This window comes from Ptychodera flava, chromosome 5, assembly GCF_041260155.1.
Source record: "Ptychodera flava strain L36383 chromosome 5, AS_Pfla_20210202, whole genome shotgun sequence".
In the NCBI taxonomy this organism is placed as follows: Eukaryota; Metazoa; Hemichordata; class Enteropneusta; family Ptychoderidae; genus Ptychodera; species Ptychodera flava.
Window position 1 is genome coordinate 31,891,453 of NC_091932.1, and position 17,718 is coordinate 31,909,170.

General features: G+C 36.7%; 2 protein-coding genes across 3 annotated transcripts in view; both read right to left on the minus strand.

Moving 5' to 3' along the window:
- The window catches only part of LOC139133518 (zinc finger protein 420-like), a 70,875-nt gene that overhangs the window by 37,121 nt on the left and 16,036 nt on the right, over positions 1 to 17,718 (minus strand). The window lies entirely within an intron of this gene.
- The window catches only part of LOC139133517 (zinc finger protein 585A-like), a 65,972-nt gene that overhangs the window by 11,441 nt on the left and 36,813 nt on the right, over positions 1 to 17,718 (minus strand). The window contains exons 7-8 of one of the 2 annotated variants that reach the window (XM_070700163.1): positions 1,692 to 1,973; positions 550 to 672 (exon numbers count right to left, since the gene is read on the minus strand). In XM_070700163.1, the coding sequence (XP_070556264.1) occupies positions 550 to 672; positions 1,692 to 1,973 (405 nt within the window). Of the gene's footprint in view, positions 1 to 549; positions 673 to 1,691; positions 1,974 to 12,114; positions 17,109 to 17,718 lie in introns of those variants that run through there. The other variant, XM_070700161.1, reaches the window with a different exon arrangement.

Below are 17,718 nucleotides of genomic sequence, written 5' to 3' on the forward strand. Positions count from 1 at the left end.
TCAACAATATCAAAAAATTAAAAAAAAAAGTTTCTCAAAATCATATTTTTCATCTACACAACAAATATCAAATCAGTAAGTACTGCGGTTCTCAAGATATTTGAGTGGACGGACGCCTCACAAACGGACATACATACATACATACATACATACATACATACATACAGACTGACGCCGGACGCCGGACGGATACCCATCCCAATAGCTTCTATAGACTATAGTCTATAGTAGCTAATAAAATTGTTTGATACATGTTTGAGTTATGGTTCTTGACATGAAAAAAATCATAACAAAATGGTTGCACGGCAGCCATATTTGATTGTCTCAGAAAACAAATAAACGTGCATATGTATGACATATGAAGTAATTCTTGTACTAAGTTTTAATAAAATCACTCGAGGCATCTCTGAGATATCTGCATTAACAGTCACATGGACAGATGGGCGCACTGACATGAACAAACCAAGTCCCCTCAGATGGTGTCCATGGGGACTAATAATACAGAACCTCAAGGATGCTCTGTGTACAATGTACATGCACAAAGCTTACCTTCCATTGATAATGTGTTCTCTTGATATTGCAGACACAAGTTTGAATGAATTGTCTCAAATGATTTTTCTAGCTCATGCAGCTGGTCAAAATGTTTTGCAGCTTTCCAAATGGCTCTACATTCTGAGAAAAATAAAGAGTTGCATGACTTTCATGACATAGAAAGACAGAGTCTTAATTCGTGGCTAGCCTTTCTTAAGTCATCAACCATAGAACACTGAGTACAGGAACGTCAGTTCTGCAATATTCAAATTCAGAAAAGTGATGTTTTATTTCACTGATGTGATATTGTATTTGACATGTTCCATTATTTTATCTGCTACTTTGTGTTGCAATGTTTATGTGTAACCATTCACATAACAGGTTATATTCAGTAGGTTTTACCTGGTAAACCAAATTCAATTTCATTCGCTAGAAAATAAAGATTACACTGTCACTATTATGCCTTTTATGTCCCTATAATCTTTACAGCCCTAATATGGATTTTGTGGACTGAGGTCGTATGGTGGAAGTGCCCAAGTGTGCGAGGGCCTGTACACTGTATGGCCAAGGTCGTCAAAACCAAATCGGGGCCGTAAATGATTTATCATATACCTTATGGAATGATAAATATGTTGTCAACATGACTAAGCATTTTATTGGACATTAAAATGTGTGCAATGTCAAAAATTCTTGCCATTTGTGTCAGTTTTTTAGAAAACCAATGGCTGCTTCCTCCACAGATCAAAATGCAAAATGACGTCATTTGTTCAGAAATTGGGCCTGGAACCAAGAATATTGCTGTAATCAAATCAGCACTCAGTCATCAACATCACGATGTCCTAAATAGCAGGTTTTAAATCTACAATGATACACAAATTAAGCGCCACACTAATTTTCCAACTCGTAGAACACAGGTTTATGTTGATCATAGAGATGTACATGTACATTTAGGAAGGAACTTATTCTATGCTTTGTTCAAGTATGGAGAATGAATGAAAATACAGACGACATACACAAAACAAAAACAAAGAGTCTAATATGATACAATATCACCGTATATGAACCCCCATGATATAAGGCATGTCCTCTGATTCATTTTTGTTCATCAATCACAACATTATACACACAGGTGCCTATGTAGTTTAAGTTTAGTACCATACCTTGAATGCCCAGCGGAAAGTCAAGGTTGGATCCACCTCCATAGTTGAATGGACGAGCACCACTGTTAAAGCTTGCTTGTAGACTTTGCATGTCACTCTGTCTCTTTTGGAAATGGCACTTCATCGAATCAAAGGAATCCCTAGGCAGTGTAGACTGGTTGTCAGCTTTATCTAATCCACATTGCAGATTCAGATGTTCTTTATCATTCCATTCACAAGTCCAACCATGCTCCCATGTAATCAGACCATGTTGCACAAGACTTTGTACAACCATTGCAGCTCCTGTAGGTACAGAAATGGGTGTTGCACTGTTCATTTGAGTACATGTGTAGATGTATCTGTAAAATGGTATCATAGAACATATTAACTTATGTAAACAGTTGACATCATTGATTACTGGTAGTTTGCATATCATTTGACAAAACTTGAAAATCAGTATGGATTGCATACGCCAATTAATCCAAAGTCTCCCCTAATTTTTTAGCAGTGTTCTCCCTAGGCCCTTCAAGCATCACGTCTCCGTGACGCTTGCCTTGATCGCCGTGACGCTTGCTACAATGCCGTGACGCTTTAGATTTTTCCCAACACCCTTGATTGACAGCCCTGCTTGACAGCTCAGTGTATTCATTGGCATGGGACATCTGCCAAAACTAGCCTTATCAACATCGTTTTTAGTCCTGAATAGACTTTTTCGTGTCGATTGACAAGTTTACATTAATCAATTGACACATACATAGGTGATGAAAAACACCGGCCGAGCGGCACATCGATGTAGCCGCGACTTTGATCATGTTGGTCGCATGGGTCGAGCGCCTTGTCAATGACCGTTTATCAAGTTACGTGGATTACAGTGACGTCGACGCCGTGAAAATGCTGGTGGTCAAAGCTATCGGTCAAAATTACGACCCTCAAAAAAGATTTATAAGGCGTCTATACCTGATGACGGTTAGTCTACATGAAATCTCCATGGCAGTATTACGAATGTGCATTTGTATTTTAATTATTTTTCTGTTCTTGTTGTTGAGACAAACGGTGAAAGTATCAGAGCAGGAGAACGGTAGAGTTCGTGGGCTGCACACGATACGTGTGCGTCATATATTACGCTACGCTGACTTGACCTAGTTTCTCGATGTTGGGGTCACTCATTTTACAAGGTTTTTGGCTAATCGTGCAATCGTTCTTTTGCATTCTTGTCATCTTTTTTTATTTCGCACAAAGTTTTTAAAAATATGAGTTTGGATTAACTTTTTGGTCGCAAAATGATGTCTACAGTGCCATATGACGTAAACAGGTCAGGCGATTTCCAAGATGGTGGTCGATGTGTGGGCTCTGAGCGTTTCACGCTGTTTTCAAGTTCAGGTCTTGTTTCAGGTTCGCTAAGGAGGCAAGTTACTAAAACGACAGGGGTTTCATAAATGTTGGTGACGATCATTCGTGTAAAGACGTCTGAATTTTCTGTTATGGTAAACCGTAACGTCCCTCTATTCATTGGGACCATGTGTTTATGTGCTCAAAAACTCGCTGGGGTACACAGCCCTGATTGTGTGGCTTCGTTGCTCTGTATAATTTCGTAAACAAGTGACGCAATGTTTCATCGCAAATGTTTCTCCATGCAATGAGAGTACGAGTTGAATTTTTACAACTGAAGTTGGACTGCTGAAGAAAGCAAGATGTGACCGTTCAGTTTTCATGTATGAATTTATTGCAGTTCATGGTGCCACCTGTAAACTTAATTGTTTATTCCCCTGATATGTACGTTCATGAAGCAGTGTGTAAGTAAATAAAAGGCATATTAAATGACTACAATTTGCAGTGACTGTTTTGTGTGTGTATGTATTTAAATATATGTTAATGTATGCAAATTAATTATGTAAATTTTATGTAAATTTCCGACATGCTTGCCCTTGATCCTAGGGAGAACACTGCTTAGGAAGTGCAGAATATTAATGCTATCAAGTAAATGCTGTCAAGAAATGTTTCTCAAGAAGCCAATGGAAAGAAATGCAATAACATCAACTGCATTTCGGTACTCTCCATGAATAAGATTTTACTCAAATATGCATGATTTTACAAAATATCACCAAACATTTCAATGTCAGACTTACTCATTGTAAAAGCTCTTGACAGCAATAAACTTTATCAGCAAATATAAAAACAATAATACAGAAAGATTAACCCTTTGAGCGCCAAAGCAAAATTTTGTCACCTTTAAAAAATATACACTAGTCAATTTTTTTTTCAGATTTTTGCCAAAAGTTTGATATAAATACCATCAAGGACAGGGTGCTCATATTTGGTTTGAATTGGTCCATTCAAGAAATAATTCAAGCAGAAAAACAAGAATGACAAAAGTAAATAAGTTCTGAAACTTTAGGTACTGGAGGTCAACTTTAGCAACATGCATAGCAGAGGAATGTTTCAACTCAGTTCCTCTTAGTTTGAGCAGGTCTGCCAATATGTAACAGTTCATGAACAATGACAGGAAATGACTCATAAGCTGTTTCAGTTACTGCCACCACTCCTACATATAATAGGTACGCTGCATACAAATAGGTTAAAGGGCATACACCTCTTACTCAGATGTGTGGGCTGTTTCAGTTACTGCCACCACTCCTGCACATTTGCAGGATTTCCAATTTTTTTTACCTCATTTACATATTTTTGAAACTGACATGTTCATTTGAACAACATCACATCTCAACCCCTGGGTCTACCTGTACACCAAATACTAAGATGGTAGGTGTGGCGGTTTGGGAGCTTTTTCACTGTGATGGACATACATCCGCACATACATACATACATATATACATAAATGTATACAGACATACAGAAGCCACCAACTCATCATATAAGCTCTTTTTGGAATTTATATACATACCAAATATGAACTAAAAAACTGTAGCCAATGAAATTTGATGTTCATTTAGTTCAAAATTATCAAAAAAATTACAGAAAAATATATAAAAATTGCTAAAAATGTTGCACTAAAATTTGGTGGGAAAAATACAGCATTCAAAAGGTTAAAACATGTAGTGATACAGTAGTAGGAGGCTTATCTTAACATCTAGAGTGCAGTCCTTGCAGTCTTGATAGAACATAAAAGTGTGGATTTGTTTGACTAAAGTGGAGCCAGATACAAGTGCAAAAAAGATGACATGCCTAATATTTGTCTATATTTAGCATTATATAAACTTTATGGGGCTTGGTACAGTGCCTTTGTGGGAAAATCCTGTTAGCCGGAGAATTTTTCAGGTTCATCTTGTGATAGGTACATACAAAACAATACAGACAGTCAAATGCAAAAGTACCCAGTACCTAGTTAGCTGCTTACAGTGTACCTATACATGCATGCCTGCTCACGGTACATACTCACTTACACATACACATAATAGAGTAAAGGAAATCTCAGTGCTGCTCTATGTACATGTGCAAAACTTACCTTCCATTGATAATGTATTCTCTTGATATTGCTGACACAAGTTTGAATTAATTGTCTCCAATGATTTTTCTAGCTCATGCAGCTGGTCAAAATGTTCTGCAGCTTTCCAAATGGCACAACACTCTGAAAAAAATAAAAATTTTGACTTGAATATTAAGAATAATCTCAAGAAATGCTTACTTTCATAGAAAAACATCATAGAACAACAGAGTTTGTATTCATGGCTTTCATATCCTTGAATAATCTACCATAGAACACCAAACCAGATCAAGACAGCAGTTCAAAACTGCAGTATTTAATTCAGCATTGTGATGTTTTATTTCACTATTGCGACATTGCATTTGACATACATGTTTATTGGTTTGAGACTGTTACACGAAGTTCATTGCAATTTTTATACACATACCGGTATGCCTAGAACACATACCGGTATGCCTAACTGCCGGTGAAGCAAATTCATTTTCATTGACTGGAATATTAAGATTACAACTGTCAGTATGATGGGAGCATGTGTTTTATTCCCTAGTGCATTCTACTCAAAACCCAACTGATCTTTCAACAACCTCCATTGCTAATTTTAAATTAGCAATGGAGGTTGTATAGTGCATGGTTTCTTTTAATGCTTTTTGTAGCCTACTGTTCTTGTAACTCAAACTCAGCTAATTTCACCATTTTTCAAGACATATTTTACAGTACTACTGACCATTAGTGATATTCGCGACTCTAACTATAACAGGAAATGTTCTATATTCGCATGATTAAAATTTACACTGACAGTAATGTCTACAGCAATTTATCAAATGCAGCGCGAATTTTGTGCCCTTGCATTTAATTTAAATCCTAAAGTTGCACTGTGAGGGCGCAAACAGTGAACCATATCCATTTTTCTTCGCCAATCATTATTCACACATGTGCAGGTCTGTTTTAAGTTTGGGACCTTACCTTGGGTGTCCAGCGGAAAGTAAAGGTTGAATCTTGCTCCATAGTTGAATGGACGAGTACCACCGTCCAACTCCAAGGTTGTTGGCTGGCTGGTCGAGGTCACCTTAGTACTCTTCTGGTTAACTATCCCCTTCGATTCCATCCCCAAAGTGCGAATCCTGCTGCTCAAACACTTACAGTAAAAGGCCCTTTGACAATTTCTGGACAATATTATATATTGCCTCCAAACAGGTCGTCCTCTGATCGATTGTTGTTGGTCTCGGGATGGCGTCGGTCAGTACAGGTCAGAAGCTCAACTTTGACCTTTTGATAACTGCATGGGGGCGCTCTCCTTAAATATCAGAAACTCCGTTTGTTGTGTAGACAAAATAGCGCAGACACATATTACAGCTCTTTCATGTTGATCGTTTACACTTCATCGACACTTGAATGTTCATCACACACATTTTCTTCTAAATTACACACAAAGTGCGTTGATAAGCCAGACATTAAAGTTGCCGACTCATTTAATCACTGGTTAATAGAAAAACATGAAAATCTTTCAAATCAAATCTTTCAAAGAGGTAACTCAAAATTGCAAGAAAAACATAGCAGGGGCTAGCACAGTTGGATCACTAATTGCTAGAGCACAGGGTGCCAGTTTTTGACTTTTTTTCACGTCAAACAGAAAGGCAATCGACTGTGCGCGTGAGCATACACACACACACCGTACCCACACACACACACACACACACACACACACACACACACACAATTATTAAATTAGTCGGCAGTGCTAATGTCTGGTTAACCAAAAAATTCTGTGTGTATCTTAGAAGACAACGTGTGTGATGAACATGCAAGTGTAAACGGTTAACGGCCAAAAGAGACCTTGATAGAGGTGCCAAAGTCCAGATGAGTCGATGAGATCCAGGCTAGGGCGACACTTTTGATAGACAAAACTAAATACACCAATCTCTTTTGTGATACGAGACTCATGGATAAAAAGTCAATGGATGCAGTCACTCTGACATTAACGTTTGTGTCAGACGGAGGTGCCTAATAAATTCAAATTTTTATTCTGTCACAGAAAAGGTGTACGTGAAAAGGGCGCGTTTCATCACAGGGAATTGAGTAATCTTGTTGTTGTTGTTGTTGTTATTGTTGTTGTTGATGGTGATGATGATGATGATGATGATGACGATAATAAAAAATATAAAAAAACAATGTGTCATTCCTTGCTGTTGTTTGTCGATGTTGTAGATAATTGTAAAAGAAAACTGTAATCGTGACAAAAAAAAAAACGACGTAGGTCGCCCAACGTCACTCCCGTCCTATTATACAACCAATGGTGGAATCGAGATGCCCCTGATCAAGGCTCATCAGCCATCTTCAAGGTTGTATAATGGAACGGGAGTGACGTTGGGCGACCTACGTCGTTTTTTTTGTCACGATTACAGTTTTCTTTTACAATTATCTACAACATCGACAAACAACAGCAAGGAATGACACATTGTTTTTTTAATACTTTTTATTATCGTCATCATCATCATCATCATCAACAACAACAATAACAACAACAACAACAACAAGAAGAAGATTACTAAATTCCCTGTGGTTTCATGTAGAAAGCGAGTGCCAAACGACAAGAGAACGTGTGATATCATCAGAACACGATAAGAGCGAGTAAGGTGCGGAATTGTGTCTTTTACACTGATGCGTTTCTAAACTACGTACATTGACTACGGGAGCTAATGAAGCTAAACACAGCTAAACAACTGCCCAACTATCGTTCTAAACTTTATAAATTTGCCTTTCTAACCTTATTGAATTTAGCAGATATACTTATCGTTCTAACCATTATAAGGTTGCCGCTATTTAGCTAAGGCTGTCTGGCAGACCGAGAAAAAATTTAGGGTGATATATCCGATATTTAGCGCGTCTAATTATCGTTCTATACTTGATAAATTTGCCGCTATTTAGCTCGGGCGTTCTGGCACACCAAAAAAAATGTTGGGGTGATATATCCGATATTTAGCGTGATAATTATCGTTCTAAACTTTATAAATTTGATGCTATTTAGCTCGGGCTTTCTGGCAGACCAAGAAAAATTTTAGGGTGATATATCCGATATTTAGCGCGATAATTGTCGTTCTAAACTTTATAGATTTGATGCTTTTTAGCGCCTCTAATTATCGTTCTAAACTTTATAAATTTGATGCTATTTAGGTCGGGTTTTGAATCAAGGGCAAATACAGTCAAAATTGACCACGCCATATCATTATCAGTGGAGTGAGTAACCCCATATGGCGTTTAATCCCCGCCAAAAATTTTGGGCTCGTTTGATGAAAGACGACCTTTCGATGAAAATCACTTAAATCAGAAGTTATTGAATCCGCGATCCACCCGGGTTTAGATGCTTAAAATGTCGCTTATACTGGTCCAAAATCATTATACTCCTGTGAAGCGAACGTGAGGTAGAGAAGATACACCCTGTTTGAGGCTTGCGGGGGTAGTTTTCCCTCCGGTTTTAAGGTCAGCGTGCCTGTTTATGGCGTATGCGTGAATTGTTCACTGCATCTGACCAGCCGGCCAGGGACCATGACACCACCAAATGTACGAAAGAGAGAGAATAAAGGCCTTCCAAGAAATCAGTTTTTGATTCTCCATACTAAAGTACTTAATTAGACTGGGGTGGTTACAAATGGATGTGTGTGTAAGAAATTGGATTTTGGAATTTCACCGACATGTTGATTCACTATAAGTTTACGTGGTAGATAGTCTATGAGAAAACTATGATAAATTTTTTGCCAATATAAAACGCAAAACTAACAATATCGATGCATTTATATACCTTTGATCATTTATATACACTTTGCCATCTGTTCCATATGTTTTGTCATTTGTCTTTCATCAGTTTGCCGGAACTGTTCAAGGTGTTTAATGTAGGATACCACTAGGCCTATATATTCTGGATTAATTAGTATTTTTTCAATATTAATGATACAGCACTGAACAAAATTTCATCTATTGATTTTTGCCGTCATTAATTTCTATTCAGTCGTGAATTTAGTATTTCAAATTACATTTTTTTCACTGACTTCACAATTTATTTATTTATTTATTAACATTTTATTTAAGAAGGGTGGTCTGATTTACAAACTGATTGTAATTTACATCAGAGCCCTCAGAAATATACATCATTACTAGAAAATAATCTGTCTTGTTATATACACATGACACAAATGGGGACAGATGGAAAGAAAAACAATCAAAGGAAGAACCTTCATACTTAAATTTAGCAAACGAAAACTCAAGCAGTCGTTTTTTGAATGGTGACATAGTTTTAACATTTCTTATATATGGGGGAATATCGTTCCATAGTACAGTAGCACGGTCAATGAAAGTTCTTTGTCCAGCAGATGATTTAAAAGAAGGTGCATATAAATTATTGTTACTTGAGCTGCGTGTGTTGAAATTCCTCATGTCTGCGATATAGCGGAACTGGTCTAAAAAACCAGGAGCAAGACCATTGAGAATTTCAAATGTCATTACAGTGACAAAATAATTTATGCGAAAGTCAATCGGTAGCCAATTTTGACATAAAAAGAGAACTCGGGAAGACACAGATAAATCAACACCTAGAATGACCCTAGCAGCTCTTTTTGATGCTTATAAATTCTTAGAAGATTGGTCTTTGTTGTGTTGCCCAATACAATACAATAATAATCAAATACTGACAGAAAAGTGGCGTTATAAACTATAAGAAGAACGTGATGTGGAGTCAAAGCACGCAGCTTTCACAAGACGCCAATTCTAGATGAGAATTTTTTACATGAGGTGTCAATATCAGTGTCCCAACTCAGTGTACTGTCAATCTCAACACCAAGAAGAGTATGCGATAAAACATTAAAAATGTCAGAATCATTTATACGCACATTTAAAATAACGTTGGAATTCTTCAAACAATAAATCTTTGGACGTGAAGTGACAACCATACATTTAGTTTTAGTTGTGTTGATGGAAATCGTATTATTTGTGACCCAAGAAGAAATGGGCATGACCTCATTTTGAATTTTTTTTCAACATCATCCATATTAGCCCAAGAAACACATAAAAATATTTGATCGGCAGATCAATTATACGACTCAAGTAGTTGCAGAGTCGTACAAAAGCCGAATAGCGAAGAGAAAGACGTTTTGCAATCAATCAATCTTTATTATACTCACCTCACACTAACAAAGAGTGTGGTATGGTCCATTCGAAAATTGGGCAAAGTACAAAACTGAACAATTCAAGAGGACAACAAAGTATCCAAGTTGTACAATAATGCGCATACAATGTATCCATCTCCGCCAGGCCCAAGATACCTGCATAAGCTTCTTTTTTGACAATTGATGGTCTATTAATTGATAATTTGTTTTATTTTATATTTTGGCTTTCAATTGCCTACAAATAGCATCAATAATACTTGAGAATTTCAACATTTGTGACTGTGGTATATTGTATTTATGACCACATTCAATAAATGTTATAAAACATTGATTTTAGTCCAGAAAATCTTCCAAATTACAAATGCCATATTTGTGCCACTTAACATATTGCGCTGCTGTATCATCGATTTGAATGTTTGGGTTTGACCAAATACACTGTGAAATTGCATCTATCTTCTTGACCTTGATTCAGCAATCTCAAAACATCAGACTGTGACATTAAAGTATCTTTAACACGATTGGAACTAATTTGGGATAATTGGATGGTGAAGTAAAGTCGATTTAATCTGCTAATGTGATCTCATCTGCTTTTCTTTTTATATTACACACTTGCTTTTATGAGTAATTTGCGATATTGCAACATTCAGCTGTACGGCATCTAACACTTTTGAGAAATTTGAAAAATATGAAAATCCAATTATCCCAAATTAGTTCCAATTGTGTTCTTTCAAGCTTATTTTGACTAAAATATATTTATGGTAAGTTCCTTGCAATTGGCGGGGTACAGTAGTGGAGACAATGTCCACTAAATCCACTGACAGCCTTAAACAATTCCTTGCTTTGACTTTCTTAGTCACACATCGATGAATCAAGGTAATATGTAAACATAGGGCCAAAGTCCCTGAAGCTACTATAGACATGGATACAAAATTAAGTATTTTCTGACTGTATGAAATTATCTCACTAAGGTCATCCTAGGGACTTGTAAACCAAATTAAAAAGCTGTCTGACCAGTGGTTTTGAAAAAACAAGCGACTCAACAGTTGACAGAGTTTTGCTGTGTTATGTAGAGAATAACCTTTTGTGACACATGTATTGATGGAGAAGGTGGATATCTTTGATAGCTCATTTCAGGATGGCCTGACCATTGTAAGTAAGTTCTGTTGAATAAGTTGAGACTGTACATACTCAGAGAAAGTACACTGAAGAGACAAATGTTTGAAACTTAAGAAGTTCAAGCTCATCAATAGCATTATAAGGAATCATGTAACTTTCATTGCGCTGTTTACACAGATTGCATAATTGCTGTAAATAGCACATGAGGAATCTTACAGCCCAGCTTTACCATAAAAACCCTATGACTTTGACCACTCTTTTAATTGACCACTCTATTTTTTTCCTCAAAAAGTAATTTTATTTTATCCTTACCAAGTCAACCATAAACGGAAATTAGAACCTTCTCTATCTATATTTATTTGACCACCCTATCATGACAAACTATTATAAGCAATTTCTTTTAGATAACATACAGGGCACAATAAATGACGGTTCAGAATATGTCAAAGTTGGCATTCAGGAAAGTTGCCTTTACATGTTTTAATCCTCCAAGATGGTAAGCATTTCACTATGAACTGTCAAAAAAAGTTGAACTTTCTGATAATTCTACACTAAAATTATTTTGGCTTTGATGATTTCCTAATTAATTCAATTATTTAAAATCATATTAATTATTTTTTTCTGGGTGAATTGATAGGGTTTATACAGTACAAGAATTACATACAATGTAATAAGTCAAATTTTGACCAAAAATGACAAAAAAATTCCTTAAAAATACAGATTTGCATATTTCATCATAATTTGAACAAATCTAAGTTGGGTTATCCCTAGGGACCTGTATACCAAATAACAAAGCTGTCTGACCAGCGGTTATGAAGAAGAAGATTTTTTACCAAAAACGACTTTTTTAGAATTAATTTGCCTATTTTCAACAATATCAAAAAATTAAAAAAAAGAGTTTCTCAAAATCATATTTTTAATCTATACCACAAATATCAAATCAGTAAGTACTGCGGTTCTCAAGATATTTGAGTGGACGGACGCCTCACAAACGGACATACATACATACATACATACATACATACATACATACATACATACATACATACGTACATACATACGTACATACATACATACATACGTACATACATACATACATACAGACTGACGACGGACGCCGGACGGATACCCATCCCAATAGCTTCTATAGACTATAGTCTATAGTAGCTAAAGAGCTAGTTAATGTTGACAAATCTATCATGTTCAGACCATCATTTCGCACGTCACAGCATAACCTTAGTCTGTTTACTTTTGTCTTTTGTTCCATATACAGAGTTAAATACAATATCATTCATTTTTTAAAAGGCATGTGTTGGCACCAGATTGTCTCATCAGAAAATTTACCAACCTAATTACAATTTGAATGGAAAACAAAAGGCTATCACACTTCCATAATCCTCTTACAGACTAGAAGAAAGGAGATCCTAGGGATTGCGAGCAATGCCTTTAAAAGAGTTGTGCACATAATAGGTAAGGCTGACATAATATGTATACGGTATTGCCATGGTTTTGATAACACACATATTGCCACACAAAGTCAGAGACCTTGTTGCCAAAGTACTTAAAGCCCCTGTAGCTGTAACTCTTGAAATTTGTCTATCTGAAAAAGACTTTCTTTTTTCTCTGGTTTTCTTTAAATTATACAGATTTAAAGGATATAGTCTTTTACCGCTGGAAAATTGGACAAGTAAATTTTAATTTTAATCGTTATTTTGATTTCCTGCCATTTTCGAAAATTGATAATATTACAAAGAAAACATAGCATATGGTGTCTCAGTGGAAAACATTCGTCACTATGTATTGTATTAGACTACTCTGTTGTTTCTGTGAAGATTCCAATGCATATATGCACTGCATACTGTCTTTTTGCTTTATTTGTACAAGGGCGCCATTTTATGTTTGGGCAAACATTTATTGTTTATCTTGCTCAAAATTGCACATGCAGTCCAAGTGGACAGTTTATTCTGCCTGTATAAATACCCCTCAATGAGTACATTCCAATGAATTTGTTTTAGTTTGGAAGGAAAATCAAAGAAAATAATGCTAAACGATAAAGCTATAGGGCCTTAACAAGCATTCCATTGCCCTAATAACTGGTAAGTTATATAAATCTTCCAGCTTACATCAAAGCTGACTCCAAGGAAAGTTAGAGGTTTGTCAGACCATTTGATATTTTATTGCGTTTCCAGATGTTCCCCGCCACAGGCTTTTGAACCAAACCAAATCCCAAATGCAATGGAGACCAGAAATTAAAAAAAATTCTAATAGATTTAGGACCTCCTACAATGACCTTGGTGAGCCAACTAACAGTCAAATGAAGCATCAGCATATTAACCTGGCAGGAATTCTTTCTGGTTCATGTCAAAAGCTCAACTTCTGTAATAATTGAATAAGGCGACAGTGGACACCCTGTCCAACACCTCTGTTAAGATCAAATAATTTTTTAATTACAAAATTGTTCATATTTCTATAGCACATTTTGGTCTGATTGCTCTGCGTACTACTATTAATGAACCTATTGTAAAATATGTGAGCACATTTAGTTCATATCTGGTTCAAATCGGCACGCCTTTGTCTCCCATGTATTCCAGTGTTTTGTCAAAGTCCTTTCACACTGATTTAATAACTCCATGTCTTTTCAGAGCTTGCACTATGATTTAATTATTTTTTCATATCAATTTGTATCTTTATGACAGCAGTGTACATAAATTTATGGAACTAGAGTCAATATTGACTGTTTATTTATCTTCTGGTGCATCACTGAAGCCTTCAAAATCAGTTATGCATTTTGAAGAACAAGGTGTAGACTGTTCATTCGTTGACGTGCAGGTTCTTGCTGAATTTTTTGTTTTCATATCTCCTAACAACATTCTTCTGTATTATTTGGCCTCTTCGAAGATTTTGATGGAGGTGACTGAGTCTTACAGAAACATATCTTCACTGTAATGCCACAGTGCAAAGAATATTCTGCAGGGTAAATGTTCTGCCGCACTCATTGCATTCATGAGGTCTGATATTTGAATGGGTCAAACTGTGTCTCTGAAAATTCCCTTTCGGTGTGAACATTTTACGACATTCCTTGCACTCAAACGGTTTGATATTCGTGTCAGTCCTCATGTGTCTTTGCTCATCTGTATTTCATTGGTATGGTTTTATCTCAGAATGGATAAACATATGTTCCTTAAGAACATTCTGCCGGGTAAATGTTCTTCCACACTCTTTGCATTTATGTGGCCTGATGTTTGAATGACACATGTCTATGAAGAGCACTCTTCAGTTTGAACGTTTTACCACACTCTTTGCATTCATGTGGTCTGATATTTGAATGGGTCAACATATGTTGCTGAAGATGGCTATTTTGAGAAAATGTCTTACCACACTCCTTGCATTCATATGGTCTGATATTTGTGTGGGTCATCATATGTCTTGTTAGCTTGCTCTTTTGTATAAATGTCTTACCACACTCTTTGCATTCATGTGGTCTTATATTTGAGTGGGTCAACATATGTTCCTGAAGATGGCCCTTTTGAATAAATGTCTTACCACACTCTTTGCATTCATGTGGTCTGATATTTGTGTGGGTCCCCATATGTCTCCTTAGATTGCTGGTGTCGGTGAACGTCTTACCACACTCCTTGCATTCATGTGGTCTGATATTTGTGTGGGTCTTCATATGTGCCGTTAGCATGCTCCTGGTTTTAAATGTCTTACCACACTCTTTGCATTCATGTGGTCTGATATTTGTGTGCGTGAACATATGTCGCTTAAGATGGCTGCTTTTAATAAATGTCTTACCACACTCCTTGCATTCAAATGGTCTGATATTTGAGTGGGTCCTCATATGTTGCTGGAGATGGCTCTTTTGAATAAATGTCTTACCACACTCTTTGCATCCATATGGTCTGATATTTGTGTGGGTCCTCATATGTGCCGTTAGATTGCTGTTGTCTGTGAATGTCTTACCACACTCTTTGCATCCATATGGTCTGATATTTGTGTGGGTCAACATATGTCGCTGAAGATTGCCCTTTTGAATAAATGTCTTACCACACTCCTTGCATTCAAATGATCTGATATTTGTGTGGGTCCTCATATGTCTTCTTAGCTTGCTGTTGTGTATGAATGTCTTACCACACTCTTTGCATTCATATGGTCTGATATTTGTGTGGGTCCTCATATGTGTCGTTAGGTTGCTCTTTTCTGTATATGTCTTACCACACTCTTTGCATTCATGTGGTCTGATATTTGTGTGGGTCAACATATGTTGCTGAAGATGGCCCTTTTGAATAAATGTCTTACCACACTCCTTGCATTTATATGGTCTGATATTTGTGTGGGTCCTTACATGTCTTGTTAGCTTGCTGATGTGTGTGAATGTCTTACCACACTCTTTGCATTCATGTGGGCTTCTACTTGTGTGGGTCTTCATATGTTGTTTTAGCTTCCTCTTAGGACTATTCCCTAGAGTATATGTTTTGCCCTGCTCTTTGCATTCTAGTTGTCTATTTGAATGGGTCAGCATATGTTGCCAAAGATGGCCCCGCTGTGTGTATGTTTTGCCACACTCTTTACATTCATATGGTTTCATGTTCACATGAGTACACCTGTGAGACTTAAGGTCACTCATCTGTGTGAATGTTTTGTGACACACTTCACATTCATGTGGTCCGATTTTTAAGTCAGTCAAAATATGAACTATAAGGATCTTCTTGTGTGTGAATATTTTGCCACACTCTTCAAATTCATGTTGTCTGATATTTGAATGGATCAACAAATGTTTGTTAAGGCTGCTCTTGTGTGTGAATCTTCTGAGGCACACTTCACATTCATAAGGTCTGAGCTGTAAGTGAGTAAGCATATGAGTTTCGAGGCTGCTCTTCTGTGTAAATATTTTGTCACACTCTTGACATTCATGTGGTTTGATGTTTGAATGGGTTAAAAAATGTGTCTTAAGACTTCTCAGCCATGTAAATGTTTCGCCACACACTTCACATTCATATGGTCTGATCTCAAAGTGAGTCAACATATGAGTCTTAAGAGTGTCGTTCTGTGTAAATGTTTCGCCACAATCTTTACATTCATAGGGTCCAATGTTTGAATGGGTCAACAAATGTGTCTTAAGACTGCTCAGCAGTGGAAATGTTTCGCCACACACTTCACATTCATGTGTTTTGTCCTCTAAGGGAGTCAACATATGAGTCTTAAGAGAGTCCTTCTGTGTAAATGTTTCGCCATGTGGTCTGATATTTGAGTGAGTCGAAAAGTGTCTCTTCAGGGTGCCCTTCTGTGTGAATGTTTTGCCACACACTTCACACTCAAACAATCTGATATTTGAGTGAGTTAACATATGAGTCTTAAGACTGCCCTTGCGTGAGAATCTTTTGCCGCACTTTTCACATTCATATGGTCTGAGACCTACATGAACTAATTCATGATTTTCTAGCTCATCCTTCCATTTAAATACTGGACCACATACTTTGCAATTGTGTCCATTTACATCTTGGCTCTTATCCAAGCTTGCTTGTAGATTTTGCATGTAACTCTGGCTCTTTTGGAAATGGCACTTCACCGAATCAAAGGAATCTCTAGGCAGTGTAGATTGCATGTCAGTTTGATCTAATCCACATTGCAAATTAAGATGTTCTCTATCATTCCGCTCACAAGTCCAACCATACTCCCACGTAATCAGACCATGTTGCACAAGACTTTGTAAGACCATTGAAGCTCCTGTTGGTAAAGAAATGGGTGTTGTAGAATTCATTAGAGTACATGTATAGCTGTAAAATGGTATCATCTGAGGTTATCCCTCAATATCACCTCTTGGTGGGGTTGTATTGCTGCTTGTGCGGTTGTGAGCCGCATTACACTCGTCTTTGACATACGTGATGCAGCCATTATTATGTAAATGCAAAATAGCAATTAATTTAAATGATAGCGCAAGTGTCATTGAACTGTATTTACAACACTATGACATCAACATCTGTACAAGTTTAATCAAATTTGATGCAGTATCACAATAATTAGGAAAGTTAATTACTTATGCAACTACAAATAAATTAACTTGACACGGATAAATGTCCTTATTGACTGTTAAAGCATTGTGAGAATAACATCTCTATCAAGTTTCATGAAATTGAATGTAGTATTTCTAGAAATATCAGCCTTATTCTGTCAATTCAATAATTGACATGTCGTGAAACAAATTGATGTGCATATGCATGACATACAGATGGTCAATGTCCTTGTACCAACTTTGAATGATATCGGTGGAAATACCGTATGTCTGAGTTATGGCTCTACATGTATACATGAAAAAATTATTACAAAGTTGCCACCA